At 38.1% G+C, this 19,060-nt stretch overlaps 2 protein-coding genes across 4 annotated transcripts; one reads left to right on the top strand and one right to left on the bottom strand.

Annotated features, from left to right (window-relative positions):
• Positions 1-157: 157 nt before the first annotated feature.
• On the top strand, positions 158-11,353 carry LOC133985517 (cytokine-dependent hematopoietic cell linker). Of its 2 annotated transcripts, XM_062425174.1 has the most exons (16): positions 158-270; positions 3,280-3,322; positions 5,513-5,666; positions 6,766-6,818; positions 6,923-6,977; positions 8,141-8,191; positions 8,283-8,418; positions 8,499-8,582; positions 8,822-8,843; positions 8,963-8,987; positions 9,068-9,152; positions 10,399-10,415; positions 10,502-10,596; positions 10,712-10,789; positions 10,879-11,034; positions 11,138-11,353. In XM_062425174.1, the coding sequence occupies exons 10-16, from the start codon at positions 8,981-8,983 to the stop codon at positions 11,288-11,290; spliced, it is 591 nt and encodes a 196-aa protein (XP_062281158.1). In that variant the 5' UTR covers positions 158-270; positions 3,280-3,322; positions 5,513-5,666; positions 6,766-6,818; positions 6,923-6,977; positions 8,141-8,191; positions 8,283-8,418; positions 8,499-8,582; positions 8,822-8,843; positions 8,963-8,980; the 3' UTR covers positions 11,291-11,353. The 2 variants fall into 2 exon arrangements, with proteins under 2 accessions (XP_062281158.1, XP_062281159.1); XM_062425175.1 differs by lacking the exons at positions 158-270; positions 3,280-3,322; positions 5,513-5,666; ... (1 more) ...; positions 6,923-6,977; positions 8,141-8,191 and having other exon boundaries at positions 8,336-8,582.
• Positions 9,928-18,854, bottom strand: LOC133985516 (uncharacterized). Of its 2 annotated transcripts, none has more exons than XR_009925475.1 (2): positions 18,611-18,854; positions 9,928-9,940 (listed from the first exon to the last, which is right to left on the bottom strand). XR_009925475.1 is itself a non-coding variant. In XM_062425173.1 (2 exons), exon 2 carries the CDS (start codon positions 18,085-18,087, stop codon positions 15,601-15,603), a length of 2,487 nt encoding a protein of 828 aa, XP_062281157.1. In that variant the 5' UTR covers positions 18,088-18,236; positions 18,611-18,854; the 3' UTR covers positions 13,326-15,600. The 2 variants fall into 2 exon arrangements, 1 of the variants encoding a protein (XP_062281157.1); XM_062425173.1 differs by lacking the exon at positions 9,928-9,940 and adding an exon at positions 13,326-18,236.
• Positions 18,855-19,060: the final 206 nt, after the last annotated feature.

Below are 19,060 nucleotides of genomic sequence, written 5' to 3'. Positions count from 1 at the left end.
AAATGAAGCCCTCCCTACATTTTTTACTGTCTAAAACAACAGTGAAGACCTCTAGTTGTAGGCCAGTTATTCACCACACAGGAAGTCATTTCGGGTTACTGCAGTGGGCTGCTTGACTCCGACAGTCAGACTTGAAGCAGCACAGGTGTCTTTGTACGTCAAAGGGAGGAAAAGAAAAACTGCAGACTATCCTTTCATGTAGCTAAATAGGCAGAAATTGACGGACACCCACTGACGCGAGTTTGCTTCTTCTTCAAATCTTTTGAAAAGGTAGGAAACTGAATTGTTTCCATCTTTCAATCGCTGTATTTGTGTGAGTGTGTAAAAGCTGTGCCAGAGCAGAAGCTCAGAAAGGTTAGCCTGTTGTAAAAATAGATCAAAAACACAAAAAGCTAGAGGCAAAGCATGTTGTTCACTCTTAAAAAAGAAAGTCACAGTAAATATATTTCAGTGTACGGAGGCTTCAACTACAATGTTCCTGCAACCGACCAGCACCTGATTGAAAATACTGGATGTTCATAGATATCTCTTTTCACTATTATACTTTAAATATGAGATATGTGTTTTGATCTGTAGCCTATTTATAAATTTCCTGCTACAAAACAAACTAAAAGAGGACTAATTTAAGTCATATGTCGCTAATGTAAAGACCAACAAGAACATTATTAAAACTGAATGATATTTTATGATAAAGCAATACTAATGTTCAAGTTTGGTGCCATGATTAGAATTGATGTGCTAATTTGAGCCACAGATAATATCTCCTCTTTGCACACTGAGCTCTCTCTCAGTCTCTGCAGTTTCTTGATGCCCGTAGCAAAGCCAGGTCACGTCTGGAGGTTTGGGTTTCCACAAATCCTCTGCACTCAATTTCTGTGGGGCAGAAGTTTATTTTCCAGACTAAGTGCTCAACCTCAGATGCTAGCTCCATGAAGCTAATCTCCTTCCCCTCATACGTCTCATCCAACATCGCTTCCCATGGCCCAGTAAGCTCTGCAAAGTAGACAGACAGCCCTGTCGAGTGTTGGACCACAGTGCCAAATCCAATCCTGAATTTTTGGGATTGTGACTTGGTGGCCTCTAATTTCTGCTGGCATTTTCACAATCCCTGGGCCTTCCTTAAATGCCTTAACTTCTATTTTGGGTAGGTTTATTTCCTGCTTTCCTGCTTCCTGTTTTGTTTTCCCCCATTTTCAGAGGGATTCATCTTTTGACGAGATTAAACCTGTCAATGGAGGCTCTAGGCCTCTTTTTTGTGTCTTTCTAGGGAAACATTATTCTAAAAATGTTTTTTAAAAGCTCAAATGTCCAACACCCTCTCCTAGAAATTACATTAACATACTATTAAATTGAATTCCTGTAATGTTGCATTCACAAATATACAGTAACCACTACCTAGATGATTTTCACAGGCAGTTTTTATTGAATGAGTGAAGAGCTCCATTTATATATTATAGATGGAGGAAGTTGTTGGGGTGGAGGGCAAATCAGGACACTGATGCCACTGAGGTTCGCATCCTGAGTCCTGTGCATGGTTAGGTTTAGCAACCAAAAGCTCCTCTTTGGTTAAAGGTACACAGAAATACATATTTATAAGTTAATGTGAAAATTATATAAAACTTCAGCAGTCTAAGGAAAGCAAATCAAGTGGATATCTTCATTCTTTTCAGCAAAAATGCAAAAGCAAAAGGCTATTTCATTATTTAACATCTTCTCATTACAGTCTGTTGAGAGATAATGTAATTTGAGTGGCGTTGCCTTTCCTTAAAAAACATATTTTCTGTTGCAATTCATTTATATCACTGAATTTCTAGGAGAAAGAGGTGAAAATGTTACACAGATGAGGATATGTGACAGAGACCCGGTTTCAGTGCGGAGAGCTAATATGAGGATTAAAGTGCCTGTTTTCCATTCAATTACTTCTGTGTCAGACTTCATTACTGCTTGTTTGATGTGGAGCCTTTAACGAAGCAGGACTTACTGAGTTACCAAATGTGACTGTAAAACTCTGAAAGTGTCCCTCCTGACGCTGAGATATCCCTGACACTGTGGCCCAGTTAGAGTTCGGCCATTTATCTGCATTATTCATATATTAAATAACACTTTAATTGATTCCCAGGATGGAACCAGATTATATAACTGTGTTTCAATATATGTCTTCGATCATAGGTGTTAATTATGTTCTGGATACATACATACATTATTTTTTGTCAACGGATAACATCTGTTGACTGATAGTATGGTAGACTCATACAGTAGGTTAAGGGTTTACGGTAAACTCTTAAAGAAAATGAGGAAATGAAAACTGTGATATTCACAATGGAGTGCTATATTGGCTTTACTCTTCTCTATGCATGTTGACACAGCATATCAACGTAGTGGGTTTATACTTTGTGGTCTAACCTAAATAGTTTTTATGATCGTATTTGATTATTTTTTAGGAATTGTGTTAAGTGTAATGCAACAAAGTTACTGGAAACTGCATCACGTGTCTTTAATATGCTGATGATACGCCGTTTTACTTCTCAGTAAATACTAAATACAGTATGTGTACAAACAATTACATTTAGACAAAACTGAAATCTTCACTTGAGTTTAATATTTTCTTTATCACCAATAACAAACCATTCCTAATATTGATGTTCACCTCTAGTATAATTAGAAATTATATTGATTACTTTTAATATTGGCAGCATTTTTTATGTTTTGTGATGCAACTATTCCCCCTTTCAGAATTATGTTATCATCAGCTTTTCATTAATTACGTCCAAACTTCTAAAAGCAGAGATTTCATCATAATTCCTTTATTCTTATTGTCTTAACACTGGAAGTATTTCTTACAAAAAAATAAACAAATAAAAAGGATTGTTTAGAAGAGTTTTCCTTGAAGCAGTTCTATACTGAGTGTAAAGCCACATGTCTCATTTTTAGAAAGAAAAACTTTTCCTGGAGGCTACACAAGATTACAAAGACTAACCAAAATATGTAATTTGTAAAAACAAAAACATATTGTGTATAAATAAATGTCAATATTTTTAAAAAATATATTTATCATTAAACCCAGATATAGTTTCTTCCTACTGAATGTCAAAAATGTATCTTAGACTGGAGCCCAGCAAGAACAGGGAGGGGCCGCAAACAGCTCAGTTGTGTTTAAAGAGTTCATTCTTCTGCATGCACCACTGTCGATGGAGAAAAAACCAAGGACATTCAAACCATATTCTATAGCAGAACACCAAACTAATGATGTTTTTCTTTTTTGTTTCACTCCCACGTTAGCTGCAGAGAGAGAGGGAACAGCCATGAGTCTGCTGTGATAATGGTGAGTTATGGTGCCTGTATCTGCAGCTTTTCCACTCTGGTTCCACATGAGCGTTCCACAGGGAAACTTCTGGAGTATGCAACCCCCTGTGTAATTACCTGTTGGTACAGAAATGAGTAAAGAGTTAGACTCTGCTCTGTCATTGTTAGTGCAAAGCAAGAACAACACAGTGCAGACTAGGATTAGTCTGAGTGTCTGTACTATAATCTACAGCTGCTGCTTTTGGTTGAATTAACCATGTCAAAGCCAAACATTTAAACTTGTCTTATTAATTTAGACAATGTTCGTTCTTTTTATTTACTCAAGCTCATTAAATGAATATATTTTTCATTTCATTTCCAAGTTATCATTAAAGATACTGGTCTGACATATGACTTCTTCTCCAAATAAATACATCTATTATAGACCTGTGACTCAAGGCTATAAAATCGAGAAACAGCCTTCATGTCTTTTGAGAAGTAAGTTGTTTATCAGCCAATCTGAATGTCTATTTGTGGTCTTCAATTGTAAACAACACAGTTTTGAGTAAAGTAGCTGGTTGGTGAAACACACACTGTGTTTAGTTGCGTTCTTTTTATGGAAACCTGCAATTACCTTCAGACTTCTTTCTAAAATGTATTTCCTGACATCTTACGATTGCTTTTCAGAAATGCAGCATAAACCAAGAGCACATTGATAAAAATGATTTTTTTGGCTGACTCTCCAAAATCACATAAACCCCTTTCATGCTGTGTCCTTGTATTTCTTGTCTTCTTTCATGATGATAACGGTGACATGCACATCAGAAATGAAGATTTATAGTGATAAATGTAATCATTGTAGTGAAGCAGAGCCTATGCTGGGTACAACTAAGCTTTCAGACCACTGTCTATTATCATATCTGTGTGCTGTATTAAAGCCTTCCCTTTTGGTCGATTTGATCCCTACAGCCATATGAAGATAGCAGGTGTGCCTGTTTCATCTGCAGTCTCTAAATTGAAGGATGTAATAATCAGCATCAAAGCACTGGCAGGAATGCGTGCTTCATCCAGTCTGGGTAGTTTTGATTAAATTGTTAGCTGACAGTGTGTGTTCATCCACAAAAGGTTTTTGGCACTGGCTGGCGAATTATGAAAGCGTTCAGACTTCAAACAATTTAAGAGAAATTCTGTAGAAATTCTAAATAATATGAAAAAGACACCAGAAATATCAACATAATTCCCAAAATGAGTGTTATGTTAGGGATATTGGACTAAACGCTTATCATAAGTTAAAATTACAGTGTTTACATCAATCAGCCCTATAGGTTACATTGACATTTGTGCAACCATCTTTTCCTTATTCCACAATTTTCTCTAAGTAATTAAATAATGCTTGATGTGATTTTTGTTTGAACCATAGTTTTTTTTTTCTTCGTTTTTATTTGTGGTGTATAAGTCCACTGTCACTGCACCTGCTGGACAAACACCAGGAAAAGTCGTTCTTAATCATTACAAAAGAACCAGTTCTGATGGGGAGCACAGCACACTGCTTTGAAGGTGAATGAGCTGTGAAGCTGGTTTAATTCTAATAATAATTGTAATAATGTATCACCCTCATTTCACCATTTTTTCAGCTACATTGCAGGTGCACAAAAAAACATAAAATCCCAGCATTGCCATTTGTGTCTTGTGACCTTAAATCACTGGAATAGAAAATGTTTTTTATTCAACACCTGAACACTTTGTCACAGACTGTTACATTTCTCTTAGTTTCTTAGCGTGAGTGTCAAGCTTTAAAAAGGAAATCCCTTGGAGACAAATCGTGGGTTATGTTGCAACACCTCATAAAAGCTTCCTGTGCTTAGCAAGGTTGTGTATACGTATATGATCTGACATAAGTTGTCAGCTCAGAATAGATTGCTGTATATTGGTTGATGTTAAAGAAAGTAGCAGATTGACCCTGTGGGGTTCCTAAAAGCACACTATACATTTCCCGGCACGTCAGTAACTGAAACAAATCTTTCTGGTCTTGAATCTTCAGGTGATGACGTTCTTTTACGCCGATGATAAAACGAGATTTTATTATTTTTATTTTAACAGCTCAGTGTCAATTCAAAATGCTTAATTTGACAATGGGTATGAGTGTCATAAATTGAAGATTTATTCAGATTGGGTTTTTTTGTACACTTAACACCTCCAGTTTAAAGAAGCTGCATGTTGATCTTCACAGGATCGCAACAGGACAGGAAGAAACAGAAAACAGAAATACGGTCATTACGACAGCATCACAGAGCCTGAGTACGACGTGGTGGACGACCAGGAGGATGTGCACAGTGTGCGCATACTTCCCGCAAGGCCATTAAATGAGGAGAGAGAGTACGCAGGTAAGGAAACAATGACTGTAACTACCTACACTTAGGTACATTATTACTTCAATTCCAGTTTTAATATTTCGATTTCAGTGTTGGTTTAGTTTAGTTTTTCAATCAATCAAATGTCTTTTTTTCTGTTTTTTCAGATTTTTATTGGGGTTTTTTTAATTGAATTTACATTGACTTTTCAACATTAAAAGCATATAAAAGTACATAAAAAAGAAAACTAACCATTTTATTTCACAAGTAAAAAGTTTTTTTGCATTAGTTTAGACTGTTTTTGTCAATGTTTTTTTTATTTTAATACACACTGCTTACAGTCAAGCTGCGTTCACAACAGTAAACCACAAAATTGCCGTTCTGGTCGCTCAGTGGGCTGTGACTTCAGCTGAGTAATTCTCTCTGTGTGTAGGCGTTAATTTGACCTTTGGTGTATATCATTTCATGTCTAATTTTCATTATTCTTGCCTGCCTTCAGTGTATAAAAATATAACATAAAAGAAGTCACAAACTTGCTAAAAGTGTTTGCACTCCAAATAACGCCATGAGAAGCAGTATTTTTCACTTCCCTTCGCAGAAAAAATCTCTGGTGAACGTAATTAGAATGAAACTGAATGAAGCGCAGGCAAAAATAACAGCTCCTCCACGAGCTGTGGTGAGAATGAAAGCAGTGTGGATCTGAGAGAGAGCTCATGCTGAGTGAGCATGATCTGCCAGTGGGTCTCCGGGGCCATCTGTTGGCTGAGTCAGACTGCGGGAGATTACAATTATCCAGGAGCCGAAGGGGAAGAGAGGCAAGCATGTAGTGTGAATAGACTCCCTTTACTCTCCTGCATGGATGTGGCCCGCAGCCAGGGGCCTCACAGCTGCACGCCTACAACTTTATACTGAATGTGGCTTTTAAATTTGTTCACACTTGGAGTGTTCTCCTTCTGTAATCAATACAGTCTGCTGCTACAGTGCACTGCTGGGACTGGCAACGACTGAGTTTACAAGAATGATTTGAACTCACAGAGAGTTTAATCTGTCATCTAACAGTGAAACTACTAAAACTACTGTCATTACTGTCTCTGATGAGGGTGTGGGGATCACAACTTATTTTGCTTTCAAGACAGGAATCTTCCAAGGTCAGCATCTGGTCAGGACCTGTCATCAAAGTTCACTGTAAGGTTTCTGTTTTGTTGTTCTTTAAATGAATGAATCTTTACAACTCAACTACTGAAAACACCTGCTTATACTGTGCTTTATTCTGCTCTCCACTCCATCAGGGTAACTCTAACATGGTCCCAAGATGTCCACCCAGAGTATTCCCATTTATTTCAGGTAATGTGAAAAAAAACTTTTAGACAAACCTTTAGACACAATTTTGCATTCACTTTGGAAATAATCGTCTTTGGAAGCAGCATTAGACGGAGCTGCGGTCCTTCACGTCTCAGTCAGCGTCACAATCATTTGGTTTTTCATCAAATGATTGAAACATTAGAGACATTCACTTAAATGATACTGCATGAAGTTAAAGGGCTTGCTCGTAGTGCCGAAACCACAGAGAATTATCATTCAACGTTGCAGCCCTACTGAGATTTTTACCTCTTTTAGCTCATTATTTTGGTTTTACAGCACATTTACTGTCAATTCAGTCTTACCTACCATCTTAGGTAGCTGTTTTCACTGAAATAAATACTGTTCAACTACAAAAAGGCAGAAATGTAGGTTAGCAATAACTATCTACCAGCTAAAGACCAAGATTTTTGGCACAGTTGTTGCTGGGGATCAAACATGTTAAAATGTGAGTGTTTATTGGACTTGACATTTATCAGGTGGCAGGAATCACTTTTCCAAATGAATATTGCTTTTAATTAGGCGATGCTGTTGTGATGACTTTGTTTTCTTTCCCTCTTAACTTGATTAATGCAGCTTTAAGTACAAATAAAAGTAATACCACAATCAAAATTAAAAAAAAAAAAAATTTTTTAGAGGTAAAATATATTCAGACTTGTAAATCTACTTCCGCATTTCAATTCATTCATTAAAACTCAGTAAAAAGTAAAAGAGAAAAAGTGGTGGTTGACATGGCACTACAGTGGTTAGCACTGTTGCCTCTCACCAGAAGGGTTGTGGGTTTTGTGACCTTTCTGTGTGATGTTTGCATGTCCAGTTTCCTCCCACAGACCAATAACACAGATGTTTAACTTATTGGTGACTCTAAATTTCCTGCAGGTGTGAATGACGTTCATAATTTTAAAATATTAGCAGTTAAATTAACCCACGTACCACCAGTAAAAGTGCAGTATGGTTCCTATCAGTGTTTTACTGATAGTTGTATTACATTCCAGTTTTCTCTCTAAACATCCTTTTATTATGTCTAAAGTGTGTCTGTGAAGGAAAAAACGTTCTGTAGTGCACAAAGTAACAAAGAACTACATACTTTTTCCTGAAAACCTTTCCTCAGCACAGTGAATCAATATTCTCACTTTTTTGAAACACAGGGCCGGCTGTGAATCGAGACTTGAAGCCAGGCAAAAAAAAGACCAGATTAGGTAACACAACTGAGCAGAATTAACTGAAAGCACTTTGTCTTTCTCGGCCACAAGGAGCATCCCAAACATTCACATGTTGTTGTTGTTACAGACGAGCGGGTCCGACCTGCATTGCCAAGAGACCAGGTAAACACATGTACCATATACAGCATGCTTTTGTGTCTTTAAATTGTGTTGACTGCAATTCATGAGTCATTTTTCTCTCTAATTTCACAGCACTCACTCAGGTAATTTACTTGACTATATTCAACTTATTCATAAATGTTGAGTTTAAATGGGTTTTGACAGGACTTCTTTGTTCTTCCAGGCGGTCTCCGTCACCTCCGCCGTTCACCTTGGAGTTAGCCAAAAAATTGCCTGGACTCACTCTACATGAACCCTGCAGGAGAGAGTGAGTCTTATCTACTGTTTTTAGTTGTAACAGGAAAGGAATGAGCTGTCCTTGACCCACATGTGACTGGAGGATTTCCTTTGTCTTCAACATGACTGCTCTAGTTTGTTCAGTGTAGCTGTGACACCATCTGCTGGTTAGAAAAATCATAAGAGAAAAGGCTGGATGGTTTCTTATTATGAATGCATTGTGTGATTATATACATTTATATAATTATTTGTTATTATTTTTTATTTCAGTCAACAGAGAGCAACTAAAAAGGTAAATTGTCAAATATGATTTTATATTGTTCAATTATCTGCAGTTAAACTTGTAAATTGCAGACAAAGTAATCATGCACTATCTTGGTAATAATATATATTGTTTAATGTTTTTAACAGGTAGAAGGCAATTTACGTATGAGAGGTAAGAGCTTGATAAGTGTGGGTGTTATTATTTCAGTGACAAACATTTGGAAACCTGTCATAATGCTGAATGTGTCTTAGATCTACAGAGTGCTGGAAATGATTCAGGTTCCTACATCAATCAAAGACATTCTTTGGATTTGGAGACTCATCAGCTAGATATAAGGTACAACTTTCATTTCTCAGCCTCTAAAAAATAGCACAAATGCAACACTCTTCAACCAAACAATACAAATCTAATGGCAGGTGTGACAAATCATATTTCCTAAAAGGAGACGTAGGAAAAGGAGTGAAAAAAAATTAAGGACATTTCTAAGAGTTATTTTATTCATCAATACTCCACCACATGTTCAAATAAATAAGTCTTCAATCCAATTCTTATTTCAATCAAAGCTTTATTATTACTATTATTATTATTATTATTATTATTATTATTATTATTATTGTTATTATTGTTATTATTATGGTGTGTGTTTAGTTTTGTTTTAAGTCCTTACAAATTTTGATTTTTTTCTGTGTGGTTGAATTTACATAGACTTTTCAAACTTACTTGACTTCACTGCATTTGGATGAAATTCAAAGATTTTGGGAAAATGAGCTGTCTTATCAACATTTATTAATTAATCAATCAATCTTTATTTATATAGCACTAAATCACAAAAAAGATTATCTCAAGGCACTTTACACATAGAGCAGGTCTAGACAGTACTCTTTAAATTTAATGTAAAGAGACCCAACATTCCCACATGACCAAGCACTTGGCGACAGTGGCAAGGAAAAACGTCCCTTTAGAGGCAGAACCGGGCTCTAGGCTATCATCTCCCTCGACGGGTTGGGGTTGAGAGAGGGAGAAGGGGAGAAGGAGAGAGAAAAGAGAGAGAAGCACATTGAAAATCAACATTGAAAATAGTAGGTCCAGGACAGGAATCGGTCATCCTGACGTCCCCAGGCTGCCTGTGAGACGAGAGATTTAGTTTAAGTTAGTGAATGCATAATAGTTCATGAATGTAAATGGACAGAGTGAAGGAGGACGAGGTCACTTTTTTCTTTTTATAGGTGAGTGACTAATGATAGGTGTTATTTAGTCTATGTTATGTTTATGTCATAATGTGTTTATTTATGTGTATGTGCAGTTTTTCTGTGTCATCAGTACATGTTGACAAGTTAAGAAAAAAGATAAAAATGAATAATAGCAAAATATGAATTCATTTTTCTTATCAAATTAGCAATAATTTAGTGTCAGTGTCACTTATTTTATATTTTCAGACCACAATCAAAAGACAAAATAGTGACAACAAAAGCAGGACCGAGCTACAAATGTACATATACATGCAAACCACAACAAACACATTAATTACACATAGCTGGCCCTCTGTATATTACATTAATGTGCTCTTTATCCCTTAATTTAGGTCACAACAAAATCTCGGTAAGTACTAACTCACAGTTAATCAGTGTTATAATACAGTTATTGGTTATAAAAGTCACCATTAACATCTACATCTACATCTAAAGAAAGAGTGTCATCAAAACGTCATCACCACGAGTGGCCGCAAACCAAAGAAGATATTGACCAACATGATTTTGTTGCAATGGAGAAGCCTCAACAGGTATATGTCTATCTACTGAACCATCGTTATAGAAAGAGGAATGACGTCATGTACTTAACATCATGAAGTCTGAGTACAGGTGTAAAGTCATTTTTCACTTGAATTAATTTGGCAGACCAACTGTGAAGAGGACTGGTATGTTGGGCCGTGTAGTCGAGCAGATGCTGAGCATGCCTTACACCTGGTGAACAAGGTATTTATATCAACATTAACAGATTCATTAAAAGTGTATCTGAATATGTCCAAAGCTAAGTGTCTTGTTTTTGTAATCACTCACATTAGGACGGCGCATTTTTGGTGCGAGACTGTTCCGTCAACTCCAACAGCGAACCCTTGGTGTTGGCCGTGTATCACGAGAAGAAAGTTTACAATGTAAAGATTCGGTTCATGAAGAGCCACAACAAGTACGCCCTGGGAACAGGACAGCGGTCAAATGATGTGAGTGGACACATTTTTTAAAAAATCTAGTTCGACACACACTCTCTAGTTTGGCATGCACTCTCTCCAGCATCATCATCACTGTATTTTATTTTCTCCTCAGATGTTTAACTCGGTGACAGACATCATCAAGTTTCACTCCATATTCCCAATCATACTCGTCAGTGGGAGAACGATGATGGGAAGCAAATACCCAGAAAACTGTGTGCTGACATGTCCTGTAACAAAGAGGGATGTTGACATGCTGCTACAATGACACACGCACCTCTCAAGAAAAAGAAAAAAATCTGTCGTATCCCATCTGGTTCATCACATCCTATAACCCACTGATGTTATTTTACATATAAAAATGTTGGTAAAAAGCTGATTTAATATTCAGATTATGATTGTATTTGCATGTTAATAAAATGAAGTTATTACTTTGTGTTGCTCATTTCATAATTTAAGCTACCTAAGCATGTAAAAACTATAAGATTTACTAAGTCAACATTGTCACTAAGTCAAACTTGTGAGAAAGGTGTCCAATGTTTGACTTTTCAGCCAAAATGATACGTTTAAAGTCAAAGTAATAACATACTGTAAGTCAAAATGTTGACACTCTTACACAAAATGATGATACTAGCCAGCATTTTTACTACTAATCATGATTCTAATTATGTATCTCATAATCATTGTCCACAGTTATGGATTTGTTTTTGGGAGTAATGATAAAAGAAACCATTTAGAGCTGTGGTTTAACCGGTGACCAACTGTAGATAACCTGCTCTCAGAGAAGGAGGAAGTACTCTTTTCCTTTGCATAAAAGTAGCAGTACCACTCAGTACAAACACTGTATTAAAGTAAAAGGCCAGCATTTGATCAAAGTATGAATCAACAGAAAAATATACATGAAGTTTCCATTGAATGTAAAAGTATTCGATATACTGACAGAATGGCCCTTTTTTTAGAAAGAGTTCATACATTAGACCTCCTGGATGATGATTAGTGACCTATTAACATATTGTAACTGGTTGAATGGAAGCTGTTACTCTTTATAGTTTCATCTATAACAACAATTGCAGCTGTATCTGTAGTAGCTTGTTAGTTATCAAATAAATGTAATGTTTCTTCTGCAATGTAATGTAGAATTTAATTAATAAAGTGAGCAAATATAATTTCTGTTCAGCAATTTTTTAAACTCTATGAATAGTGGAGGAGGTACAGGGTCACTTTGTGCAAGCACGATCATGATAAACAGTCATTCGCCCCTTTATCAGTTAAACTTACTAACGGACACACAGAAGGACATAGACACACTCAGATAACTGCCGTGCACCCCTGACTCTGTGGTTGTTCCTACACATGCAAAATAAGATGTGTCTGTAATTGATTTAGTATAAGGTGTGTGTGCTTATGATGTTTTGCCTTAGAACCGCTGTTTTTTTTAATGGAGCGATGGATTTTGTATGAATTTGCTGGGTTAGGGTTAGGGGGTTTTTGTTTGTTTTTTAATCTTAAAATGTGATATTGTTGGAGCAATTCCCAACAACCACCCATGAATCAGAAACAGGTGTGATTTTCGTGTGATGTGCTCTGTCATCTTTGGCTTTGCAGTTTATTCACCTGCCTGTGCACTCTGTTCCACAGGTAGCTCATTAAACTGACTGGACACACCTGTAGCTGCTGATCCCGGATGATAGAGCAGAGGTGCAGTTGTCGGCTTCTATCATATTCTCCTCTGAGTTTTTGTTGCTTCTGTTTGCAGATCTGTACTCTCCCCTACAGTACCTGTTTTGGTTTGTTTTCGTTATGACGCCAGTTTAATGTGTAATGCACCACACCCTGATCCACACCCCACACTTTAAATATTTAACTTGTTTATTTGATTTATTAGACTTTTGTTGAAATTCATTGTGGTGTGTCTTGTGTTTATTGTGGCAGCTTGAGCCAGGTCATGGCAGATGTAAATAGACACTGAAACTGTTCGTCTTCATTATCTTATCTATGGCAAAGAGGATAGGCCTTTTGTCCATAAAGACACTGTTGCAATTTACCGGTACACCTGAACGGCACCACTGTTATCAGTAAAACCTGTGCTTTCCCTTCTTCCTACTTCCCTAAGTCAACATCTGCTCTGAGAAAGGCCTATTAGTGTTGGCATGCTCTAGGGGTCCTGGGTTTCACAAAGTGGACTGTGATCCAGGTCTCTCAGTGTTGACAAACACCTACTATATCACACATTTTACTATGACCATCAGCACTTCATGTAATTCTGTTCAACAAGAGGGAATCAGTCAGGTTAGTTGTTATCATGTTTACTTTCTTTTAATAGAAAAAAAATGTTACACAATTGTTATTATAAAAGCATGGGACACAATGAAAATGAACACAGAATGTAGTAAAACTGTTTCAACTGGAACATGAATAATTTTCACACAAATGAACAGTGAATAAAAGGCAAACTAAAAACATCCAGAGAGGACTGTCAAACACCTTTAAAATAATTATATATAATAAAGACGGAGTACAGCGCAGCAGCTTCAGACACTGCAGTGTTAGGAAAGTAAAGCACAACATAACTGCTGTGGCAAAAGAAGCCGTGGAATGTCGGGCATACGGAGTATGAACACCACCATCACGCTTTATATTTATAGGTAAATATACAATAAAATCAGTGGGTGACCAAAACTTATTTACACAATAAAAACTGTAGGTAACCAAAACCTATACATTTAATAATAGGTCTAGCACCTCATATATCATGATTACATTATAAACAAAGACACACAGGTGTCATAATGCTGTCATAAGAAGACAAGTAGATCTGTAAAGTATCAGGAGAGAAGATTGCTAATGTCCTTTGTGATGCATTCTGAAAACTATACTACAAGATCCAACATGTTTCAAAAGCCCCAGAGTCACCACAGTCACTGAGCATCTACAGTACACAGCTGGCACATCTTGTAAAATACATAAGTCTGTCTTTCTCTTACAATAAAAAACTGGTCTGGCTTGTTTTTATTCATTCCATCATGCAATGAATCGTTATTTCAGAAGCTCCTGCGTCTTCTGCTTAGGGACTGATAGCAGATGGAGTTTAGGACCTCAAGAGAAAGCAAACTGTATGGCACAAGCAGCAAAACAATCTGAAAAATATTGTCTGCATTAACACTTGTTTCTAGGATTGTAACTCATTTAAGTTCATGACAAAGTATCTGTGACTAATTACACATTGGCATTCCATGAAAACATACATAAGTTATGAGTTGGAAATAGTCAAAATAATATAAATATTCAATAATAAAAGATGAATGTGGGACTTGACAGTGAAATGCACAATGACTCTATAAGATGTTTGCCCTGTACCACTTATGGTAATTGAAATAGTCTGAATTTTTGCTTTTAAGCCTGGTGCATTCAGGCACTCCTCATCAACTGGTAAAGTCATAAACTTTCACTAAGAACAGCCAGCAAAGTGGTAAATACTGGTGGGAAACTGTGGCATGTATCATAATACCCAAAACTGTGACTTCACACAACACATGATGGACAGCTTAAAACACAGCTTCCATTTCTGTAACACTCTGTGATATACAACATATCCATACTGCCATCTAAGACACTCTTTACAACTATTTATACCAAGCTTCAGTTATTTACACCTCGCTGTGGCTTTCTCACTGGTCTAGTTTATGTAATGTATTTACCAGTGACAGACATACCTCTGCAAATAATTAAACTTAAACTGTTTGCAGAGTTTGCCTGAATGCACCACTCCATAACGGTATACTGGTAGCTGCACCAATTGTGACCTTTTAAAACCGGAAAAACGAAAACCACAGGCTGCATTTAGAGGATTCACTGAGATGAAAAATGTACAAAAGGTCATTGGTCTTAAAATGTGGACTTTTTGCATGCAACCCCTGAATTGGGGTAAAGCTAAAGTCTATCTACAACTAGTCATCGTCGCATCAAATAAGGTAGAGGAACACTGTCAGAAGACCTAAACGTTTTACAGGCTTTAAGTGGTCCACGCTCATATATGATGACTGAAAAGGGACTTTTTGCTCTCATGTTGGACTGTTCTATTGATCTGAGAATTAATGAAAGTAAAATAGGGATTAATACTTGAATAGGAGCTTAATTGTATTTTTTTTTTTTTGATTGTGTGTGGATTTTGATCATCTCAAACAAAAAATAAATATAGCAATTTTTACTTTTTTTTTTTTTTTTTTTAAATAAACAGCATTAATGCCTTCCACTTTGACAGACCTACTGTTTCCAGAACTTCTTAAACAGCACTTAACATCTATGTATTAATGACTGCAACCTACTACAGCAGTTGTGTTCTATGACTCAAAGCAGTCAAACTACATTGCACTTGAATATGCCATATCCCATGCATATTTAGACAACATATAACAACGTTTGATGACGTTCTGATGTCCATATGCATCTTCTGCTCCCATAAATAAAATAATCGCCCTAGTAATTTGTCTTTTTTTCTCCTTTCTTTTTTTAAGTCAGCGTCTTTCCACCATAATACTTGTTACTTCATCACAAATGTACATTTTTGTCCACTGAAATTTATGGAAAAACCCCTACAGTGCACCCCATCACCTCATATTTCTGACCCACCACTTTGCCCAGCCTCATTTTTAAGATTTGGCACTTTGGAACTGCCTCGGAGGCTCCTGAGTCAGCAACTGTGTCTGTACTTGCTCCCTGTACGGGGGCCCGGGGCTTTGGGTGATTGAGCACCACCACGGGCTGGTTTGGGCCTGGTCGTTTCACCAGTTGGTCCACCTTCAGCGGCATCGGGTGAATAACTGTACAGTCAGTCAGACGGCTCATGGGTATCTGAGTCTTATATTTTGATATTCTAAGTTTCAGTCCTTTCCTGCTTTTCTTCCACACGCCTACTTGAACCCTTTTCAAAGAGACAGTCAGGAATTTTGAAGACATGTCATGATCCTTTTTTGCCATAACAGGTATTTGCTGTAGAGGGTCCGCAGTCATAGACGCATCTACATGTGTGGCAATTTTAGAAACTGTTCCCTCGTCTGTTGAAGATTTTAAGTCAGGAATGTGACTGAGTGTATCTTTGTTTGTTGACGCAGTGTTTTTTTCTTCTTCTTTGACTTGAGGATTGTTGTGGGTCAGTGTGGCAGGGTGTTGAATACCTTTGTCGTGGTTTTCTACTTTCACCGTCTGACCGATCTGCTGTGTCAGTAAGCGGTCATGGGTCAAGGATCCATTTTTTTTGGCCACCTGCGTGCCCGACGTCGGTGTCTCCGTCACTTGCTCTGTGCTGACGTTTGTTATCTTGATTTGATGCCGAGAGGTACTGTTGTTACTTTTATTCATCACTATGCGACGCAGAGCCATCACCAGCGGCTGCATGGAGCCTTGGACGTATTCTGGTTGTTGACTCAACGAAAACACAGAGGAGATGACAGGAAACCCCTCTGGTTCTGGGATGTCTCCTTCAACTGCCCTCTCGTTGGATCTGACTTCCTGAGTCCAAGATGACATTTTTGAATTTGTGCGATTACAAACCACAGGTGTTTTGACTGACAGGGGCTCACTTAGAGTCCTCCGTGCGGTGCCAGATGCGGGACACACAGAGATCGCTGAAGGTCTCACTTGAGCAGTTGCAGCTAAGGGGACACTCAAAGAAGGAGAAATTGATTTCAAACTTTGGTGCTTCACACCCACTGCCTCATTCTTTATTTTTGGAGTGTTGCTTTTAAGGTGTGCGTGCCCAGGTTCCAGTTTCACCGCCACAGACACGTCTCGAGTAGTGCTTTTTATGTCACATGGCTTCCTGGGTGGAATAATCTTGGAATGCTCTTGAATAAGTCTTTTCCTCTCGTCCACTGCTCTCTGAGACACATGTGCTCCCATGTTTTCTGGATGCAGGTTGCTTGTCAGATTGTTGGCGACCCTGCTGCAGATGACAGTGGGATGTGCAGCATTGTGGTTTACAGGTTCTCTCTGCGTGATGATGATCCCACTATTTCTTTCTCTCACAGGATTGAGGATGCTTTTGGAAACTTTGTTTGGGATGACTGTGTGACATTCCAGGTTGATAACTTCTTGAGATGTTCTTTTCAATCCACATTTTTCTTTGCTTACTTGATTTGAAAGGTTTTTGGAAATACTGACTGGGACAACAGTGGGACGCTCCACATTCACAGCCTTTGTTTCAAACTGTTTCCTGTTTACTGTGCACATCCCCATACTCGTAGACTTTACTGTTTTTGAATGATTTAATGCAGATGATAACGGTTTTCCCAGTGCAGTGTTTTGAGATACGGCTGTCCTTCCGTCTTTTATCACAGACTCGTTTTCTTGTTGAGAGACAAGCCTCAGTTTTAGCTCCTTTGTCCCATTAACAGTTTTCACCTCAACAAGTTCAACCAAGCAGCCAGCAGGGATTGTTACTTCCTCTGGAAGTGATACAGTTAAAGCTCTGTTGTGCTGAATGAGTCCATTCAGAGGTGGCAACGGTTCTGCATTGCCGTTAGTGGCAATTAATAAATTTGTGTCCAGTGTTTTGCCTTTGTGTTCATCTTTTCCATGTCTGTATGCAGGTGTGCTGGGAGTTGGTACAGTCACTCGAACAAGTGGTAGGAGCGTCGATGGATCAGCAGTCAGCACACTTGGTAAGGCACTGGAGACAGGGACATGTGAAGATTTTGTCATGCCAGGCTTAGCGGCTCCTTGAGTAATGTTTTGACTGTGCAGACGCTCAATGTGCTTGACAAGGCAGTTCCTCCTCATGTAGACCTGTCCACAGTGAGGACAATTATATTGATACTTTGCAGTGTGTTGCTTCAGGTGAGCGCTCAACTCAGCCTCACTGAATGAGACATCGTTGCAATAAAAGCAGATAAACCGTGTCCCAATATGCTCAATCATGTGCTTCTTGAACGCTACAGAGTCTGTGGAAGCAAATCCACATTTCTCACAACACATCACGTTGGACGTGCTTAACACACGATCCAGGGCAAAGTGTGGATGTCCACCGCTCACAGATGATGGCATGCTTTGGTAGCTGACAGGCTTCATGTTGAGTGGTGAGGTCCACCGGTCACCTGGCAACAGGTCCAACAAATTTAGAGGCTATACGGAGGAGTCAGCATCCATCTCCACCTGACGCCCAGAGTTTACCTCTCAGGGGAGCAACAGGAGAAACAGTCAATTTAGGTGTCTTCCCACTGTGAAAAATGGATAAGGAAAAATGCTTTAAAGTGGAGTCAGTGACTGAAGCTTACAGTGCTAATGTTACAGGCAAGGCCCATAAAGCCCCTCCCCCCTCAAACACAGCTCAAGCAGCATTTTTTTTTTTTTTTTTTTGCACATGCAGTTACCTGTTATTCATTACTCGGATTGTTAGAATACCTTAACACGCACGTCGGTTAAATAAAATGTATGAAGTCATCTGTAATGACATGTTTGTGCTGCTGCCGCGACCAGTCTCCCTTTGCACACAAGGAAAAGGCCCATCTGACCACAACAGGGGGGTCGTAAAGACGACGGTACGCATTTAAACTGTTCATGTTTGTAAGGGAGTAACATCTCTCACACATACCTGTTTGAAGCGTTGAGTAAAAACGTTTTCATAGATTACAAATATATGTTTCTGTTGACGTCTAGTAACGCTTGTCAACGCTGCCAGTCGAGCCGTTTTTTGCATTAGCCTGTCGTTAGCTGAAGCTAGCTAACATTTTCCGGAAACAAGTTGATGCAGCCTTCAAAATAAGAGCGACGATCAATTAATCAGTCAATCGGAAAAATCGACAAATTCATTGAGAAGCAGTCAGAGTGGATTCAAATCAAACAGATAGACCTATATAAAGAATGAATTATTGTATGGACAAAAACAGTATGGAGTGGGAGTTTTTATAGAGCTACAATAAGCTTTTGATACCATTGATCGCAATATATTAGTTGATAAATTGTAAAGGAATAGTATCAGAGGGCTGGTGCTGAATTAGTTGAGAAGCTACTCAAGAAGGCAATCATTTTTAAGGATAGGTAG

This window comes from Scomber scombrus, chromosome 9 (assembly GCF_963691925.1).
Source record: "Scomber scombrus chromosome 9, fScoSco1.1, whole genome shotgun sequence".
NCBI lineage: Eukaryota > Metazoa > Chordata > Actinopteri > Scombriformes > Scombridae > Scomber > Scomber scombrus.
Note: the sequence above shows the minus strand (reverse complement) of the source record. Positions and strands in the feature narration are given on the sequence as shown.

What these genes read in the sequence shown, in the direction of transcription:
- LOC133985516 (XM_062425173.1), bottom strand. Translation starts at nt 18,087, where the DNA reads ATGAAGCCTGTCAGCTACCAAAGCATGCCATCATCTGTGAGCGGTGGA.
- LOC133985517 (XM_062425174.1), top strand. An exon ending in CAATGGAGAAGCCTCAACAG is followed by an intron (nt 10,597 to 10,711) that starts GTATATGTCTAT and finishes TTAATTTGGCAG; the next exon opens with ACCAACTGTGAAGAGGACTG. An exon ending in CCTTACACCTGGTGAACAAG is followed by an intron (nt 10,790 to 10,878) that starts GTATTTATATCA and finishes CACTCACATTAG; the next exon opens with GACGGCGCATTTTTGGTGCG.